The 6,288-nt window shown below is 35.2% G+C and overlaps 1 protein-coding gene across 1 annotated transcript; it reads right to left on the reverse strand.

Moving 5' to 3' along the window:
- Window positions 1-4,886: 4,886 nt before the first annotated feature.
- LOC117934153 (transcription factor MYB10-like) lies at window positions 4,887-5,939 on the reverse strand. The gene is made up of 3 exons (XM_034855791.1): window positions 5,910-5,939; window positions 5,499-5,754; window positions 4,887-5,413 (listed from the first exon to the last, which is right to left on the reverse strand). Exons 2-3 carry the CDS (start codon window positions 5,741-5,743, stop codon window positions 5,116-5,118), a joined length of 543 nt encoding a protein of 180 aa, XP_034711682.1. The 5' UTR covers window positions 5,744-5,754; window positions 5,910-5,939; the 3' UTR covers window positions 4,887-5,115.
- Between the last annotated feature and the right edge of the window lie 349 nt (window positions 5,940-6,288).

Genomic DNA, 6,288 nt, shown 5'->3' on the forward strand with positions numbered 1-6,288 from the left:
CAAGTTTCTCAAAGATAGGATGGCTATGCTCTAGCTCTTATGCAAATTGGAAATCTCAGGATAGGCTCCTCGCGTTGGGGTTGCAACTATGGTGATGCTTGCTTCCCGAACCGGTATGGATTTAGCAAATCAAGTTTTAATCCTTTAAAATGGCAAAACAGATGGTAGTGAATTTCATCAATGGTTAGTCACCTTAGACTTCCTTTGAATGGCTCGTAAGAGATAACTAATGGTCTAAAGCCAAAAGCTTACCAAATATTGGCAACTCAAAGTCATTCCAAGTGATAAACTCACCTTTCAATGGCCATTGAAATTGGTTCTAATGGGTTAATGCAAAACTTGGAATTGAAAACCTCACCTTCCAATAGCTCGTAGGAGATAACTAATGGATAGAAATCCAAAAGCTTATCAAGTATTGGCCGTTGGAAGTTGTCCAATGGAAATAAAAACTAAACTTTGCATTAATGAACCATTAATGAAAAACGACTACCTTACCTTCCGGGTGCTAGAAATTTCCATGGGAATGCATCCAAGCCATCACATAACATCCATACTTTGAGAAACTTAAAAGGTTAGCCTCTCATCCTTGGGGATTTCATCCACCAAGGATGTTTGGCTACTAAGAAAATAAGAAAGAGAAGAGAAGGAGAAACAGAGCAAGGCTCTGTGGTATATTTCAATATATATGGGTATATTACATATATTTCTCCATATGTTTCAACGGATGCAAAGGAGTATAAATAGAGAAGCTTTTCCATCCTTCCTAGCTAAGAAATCTTATGATTGGTGGATTACAAGGAGAAGAATGGAAATTTATACAAAAATATCTAAAAGAAAAGATCTCATGTGGAGTCGGCAAAACAGGGGAGGGGTATGCGAAATTCGCATACCTGATCAGGAGGTATGCGAAATTCGCATACCATTCAGAAGGTATGCGAAATTTTCGCATACCTGGAGCAGTTTTCTTCCGAAGGTCATAACTTCCTCGTTTCAGCTCCAAATCGTGCACGGTTTGAAGCGTTGGATTCTTGACTTCTCGAGCTTCGAAACAGTATATAGCATGTAAAAAATGGACTTCGGGAAGTGCTCCAAAAGTGCCAAAGAACACTGCAGCTGCTGTCCTCTGTTTTCCTCTTTGCTTCCCTTTGCTTCTTTTTTTGCTTTTCTTTGCTTCTCTCCTTTTGTTGGCTTGTCTAAGTAGCTCCTCCATCATTTGGCATGCTTGAATTGATTCATAAGCTGATATAAACATGTAAACTTGCCACAAAATGGTTAAAACCAATTACTAAGGACCTTAATGAATTAATTGGGTTAAATGAATATGATTACTACACAAAGGTGCTTAAAACCATTATAATTAGGTCTACAAAATAGCACTTTTTGGTAGTAATCAGTTTGATACTTTGATACTTTACAATAATTCCCTGGTGACCCATTAGGCACCACCTTAGGCCCACTTTGGAACCCTAAGCCCATTTAGATGCACTTGACCCATTAGGTACACTCCTAGATCACTTGACACATTTCTAATCACCCTAGGTCACTTAGCACATTTTTTATCACTTAGGTGGCCCATTTAGGTACTTTTGACCCATTTAGATACACCTGATCCATTTAGGCCCATTTGGACTTTCACTGTGACCTTGGCCACCTTTCGAGCTTAGGGTAGATTTCACTCAGTTACGTTTCCACTTAGCTCACTTAGACACCTCCTTAGTTTAATTTCCACCTAATTAACCTTGGCACTTCCCACTTAGGTCATTGAGGCACTTTTCACCTAGGTCACTTAGATGTTTTTTTTTGGCTTAATTCCCTTAGATTGATTTTTTTGAGAATAGGTGAGTATTTGGCTTGATTTTAATTTTGATTGCTTGAGACAAATTTTCGATATTTAATTGTGTCAATTTGATATTTTGTTTTATTTTATTTTTTATTTGTTTTAGTTTAATATTTAAATTATTAATTATATGCATTTGATATTTATTTCTGTTCTTGTTTTATTTATTTATTCATCTATTTATTTGTTTTCAGAAAATTGCATGTGATTAGTGATCTTATCTTATTATTATTATTATTATTATTATTATTATTATTATTATTATTATTATTATTATTATCATTAATATTTTCGCATGAATTAATTCTTAGGTTTTTCTCGTACATACCTATATTGATATTTTCTATTTTTCTTTTCCAAATTGGCTTGATTTTTATTCATTTATTTTCTATTATAAGGTTTTTAATTTGTAGCTCTTTTATTTATTTGCATGGGAGTTTGATTACTCTAAAAAATGCAACAAGAAGGCTACCAAGTTAAGAGGTATAGGAAGGAGGATTCAGATTTGAAGAGGAGAAATAGAGAGAGGGAGAGAAAGAGAAATAGAGCAAGAGTGGGAGACGAGCAAAGGAGAGAAGGGAAGTTGATTTTGCGGTGGTTTAAAGGAAGAAATAGAGCAGCTTGGAATCCAGTTGTTATTGTTGGAAGGAGCATTTCTAGCACTTTATTATCTGCTACCAAGGTACGCTCTCACCCTCATTTTATTTATTATTTCGTTATCATGACTAGTTTTTGAACTGTGATAATTTTGGCATCCATTGATCTCCTAGTTAATTGTCATGTATGCTTCACCTTATTTAGTAGAGACCCATTTTTAGGGGCTTTGAGAGGTGTTATGGTCTTTACCATACCTTTCCAATTAGTAACTTGATCCCCGAACTCAGTTTTGGTTTTTCACAGACTGTCTTTTCCAAATAAGGAGTCACACTTAGGGTTTTATTTCTTATTTTGTTTTCCCTTAAAAAATAAAACAAAAATGAGTGGTGACTCCAAATCCTTTCTAAAAAATTATATATTTTCACCAAATAAAACGAAAAACGTGTCGCACCATCAAGTGGGAACGTATCATGCTAAAATGCGGGGTCCATATGACCTACCTCCCCTAATTTTTTTTTTTTTCATTTTTTCCCTCTTCTCCTCCCCTACTCCACAATGGTCCTCTCACATCCACCCCCTTCATTTTCTCTTGTCTTTGAAATATTTTCTTAAAAGGGCTAAAATATTCTCAAAAATTGGAAAAGTAGCTTACCTTCCTCATCCTCGAGAGAAGTGATTAATTTTGGACATTTTAACCTTTCTTTTGTTCCTCCTCTAAAAATAACATTTCCCTTTTATTTTTAATATGTAGTTCTATCCATCTCTCTAAGTTTATATTCTCTCCTTTTCTAGTGAAGTACAATTCCTATATTAATGGAGATGAATAGAGAGAAATATCAAAGCTCTATCCATAGAAAAAATTATAAGACGATGTTCTCTCATCTTTCTTTCTTCTCCAAGATCTTTTACATTCACCTTTCCCATGGTTTTTCTTTGTCTTTTGTTGAGATTTTTTGGGAGTTGCATCTAAACTTCCACAATATTGAAGATTTGATCTAGTTATTGGTTAAATCTCTAATCCACCTTCACTTTCTTCAAGTTCTACTATTTAAGTCAAGATTAACATTCTAATTAAATATTTAGCTTTGTTTTGCTTTAAGTTTTGCTTATAATTAAATAAGGCATTGTTTAGCTTGGTTTTGCTTTGAGTTCCGCATATTATTAAGTATGACATTGTTGAGTTTTGCCAAAGGTTAGCTTATTAATTATGGTAAGTGATGGTCCACCTTGTTAGACGAGGTTTTGTTTTGTTTTGGTTTGTTAAAGATATGAAAAAATCACCCAAACACATAAGAGCAAGGTTCAAGTAAGTTCAAGCCTAAATCTTCACACACACACACATACTTCATCATTTTTATATTAATGTGTTTCCAAATTTTCATAAGACAACTTCAATATATGCATTATTGAAGGTGACAAGATTTATTTTAACTTTTTCAATGTTCGATCCCCAAAGGCAGATAGAAGGTGGGGCAGGGGGCCCATTGCTTCCCCAACTTGGAAAAAAAAATTTATAGGTAATATTTTTAAAAATAACATGTGGCCCCGTGAAAGTCCCATGCATACTCTTATTTATTTATTTTTTCTTTATCTCTCTTTAATTATTAAGACCACCAATATACCGTACATACAAAAGTGAAAAATCTTGTCAATCGCCCCCAAACTTTAAATCTTGCATTCACCACTACCGATCCCTACCAAAAACTGTAAGAGGTGGAATGCAACTGCATGATTGTTTACAAATATTTGGTGGAACTCAAATGGTTTCTCAACCTCACTCTTCAATATCAATTTCAATTATCAAGAAGCGAACAAAGCAAAGATAGCTAAAAAAAGGGTGGTTGAAATTAGTAAAAGTATATGTAATCAATAAAAAATAGATATAACACAAAACTCTTTATTAAAAAGTAGTTTACTTAAGCATAAATGATATTTTTGAAAGTGGTGAAATTCAATTCAAGCAAGCTAATCCTCATTTTTATGCATATTTGCATGTGTAGTTGCCAACTTGCCATTGATTAAAAAAGAAGCTTTTTAATTTTGCTTCAATGGATAAATAGGAAGAAATCTCATCTCATAATAAACCTCCTTTTAATCTAAATTATCTATGGTAGTTGATTTTGTTGTGTGAAGTTATTTTTTATTTTTTTTATTTTTGCTTTGGGTGCAATGGCATGAAGACATGGGCTGTGTGGCAAGTGAAGATGTTGTTTACTGACAAAGTGAAGAAAGAAAAGGGCAAAAAAAAGGAAGATGAGAAAAAGAGGAAAATAAACTTAAGGTTCTAAGAGAAATAGCCATATATTACTTTAATTTAATTGGTTAAAGTCAATTATAAAAATTGGTATAATGGAAGAAATGTAAATTTTATTTATTTATTGCTTTTTAAATCTAAGAGAATTCCATGTTTGACTAGTGAACAACAATAACAGGGAGAAGATAAAATCGAAGACTTTTATAACATTAATGGGTCTGACAACCGTCTAATAACCCTTCAACATAATACAAAACACAGCTTTATTATAAGATGGATTCACGAACATGGAACAAACACACACGCCTGTCTTTCTATATATCTATATGTGGAACTTATGCATAATGACTAGTAGAAAGTTCTATATATATGCATATTCTCTTTCTACTAGTAGTGACTAGCAGAAAGGGAGTGTGTACATATATATTCAATCAGAGAAATATCTGATGACTTCTTCAGTTGACATGAACTCGCTCTCCAGAGAGGCTAATTCAGAAGTGGGCCAAGGGCTGGCGATTTCTTGTGAGGCTGAAACCAGTGTAGGAATCGAGCTTGAGCTTGAGCTTGCATTTGGATCAATATTGTGGTTGAGATGAAAGAGTTGTGTGGTATGTGGCTGATCCCCGGTACTTCTCCCAAGCTTCTTCTCATTCAAATGGTTGTACCAGCGGTTCTTGACATCATTATCGGTTCGCCCAGGAAGATGAGCTGCTATACTTGCCCAGCTGCAACACAACACAAAAACTCCTCAAACTGATCAAACCATCATATCGTATGATAATGGAAAAGTATGAGGATGATTCTCATTACCTATTCCCATAGAGCGACTGGAAGCAGATGATGGAGTCGTCTTCCACTTGGGAGAAGTTCTCTCTCTTGACATTAGGATCCAGATGATTCTTCCACCTCTCCCTACAACTCTTACCTTTCCTGTTCAGCCCTGCCAGCTTTGCTATTTCATCCCAAGATTGATCGTGATTTCTGCTTTTACATTCAATAAGCCTCTGGTCTTCTTCCTCGGTCCATCGTGATCTCGGCTCCACTGGTCTTTCCATTACGGATTTCCCTGCAGAGATGGAAGAAATTAACCCAATAAAGCTGCTTCCATGAAATATACTACAAGAAAACTAATAAATAAATACAAGGACTGTGGAAAAAAAACAAAAAAAACCAGGGAAGCCCTCCCCATTGAATAGCAAGCTGTGAAGAGAAGATTGAGACCTTGAAGAAACGACGTGGTTGTTATCCAATGCTTGGATGAGATTGCTTCATAGTGGTCATATGAGGAGGCAAATTTATAGAAAGAGAGTTCCCTTCAGTTGATCAGTTTGAGGAGATAAACTGAAGCAGCATCTCATAGGATCCGCCGGGAGTTGTAGAGGCAACGTTCTTTGTTCTAAGAGCATGGAGTTAGGTCAGATTGAGGAGATAGACTGACGCCAACGGACATGGTCACCTTTTGCTTTCTCAGTCCATGAGATTAGTCAAGGAAAATGACTCAAGACAAAATAATTTACAGTTTCCGATATAAAAGTTTGGTTCTAATAGGAGATCAAAAGCTACCAACCGTTTGGGATTGGATCGGAAATTTGTCCTATGA

Source organism: Vitis riparia, chromosome 16 (assembly GCF_004353265.1).
Source record: "Vitis riparia cultivar Riparia Gloire de Montpellier isolate 1030 chromosome 16, EGFV_Vit.rip_1.0, whole genome shotgun sequence".
Lineage (NCBI taxonomy): Eukaryota > Viridiplantae > Streptophyta > Magnoliopsida > Vitales > Vitaceae > Vitis > Vitis riparia.

Bases quoted from the DNA above. Each gene is read 5' to 3' on its own strand.
- LOC117934153 (XM_034855791.1), bottom strand. From the start codon at position 5,743: ATGGAAAGACCAGTGGAGCCGAGATCACGATGGACCGAGGAAGAAGAC. The intron at 5,414-5,498 runs GTAATGAGAATC...GTTGTGTTGCAG, and splicing joins CAGTCGCTCTATGGGAATAG to CTGGGCAAGTATAGCAGCTC.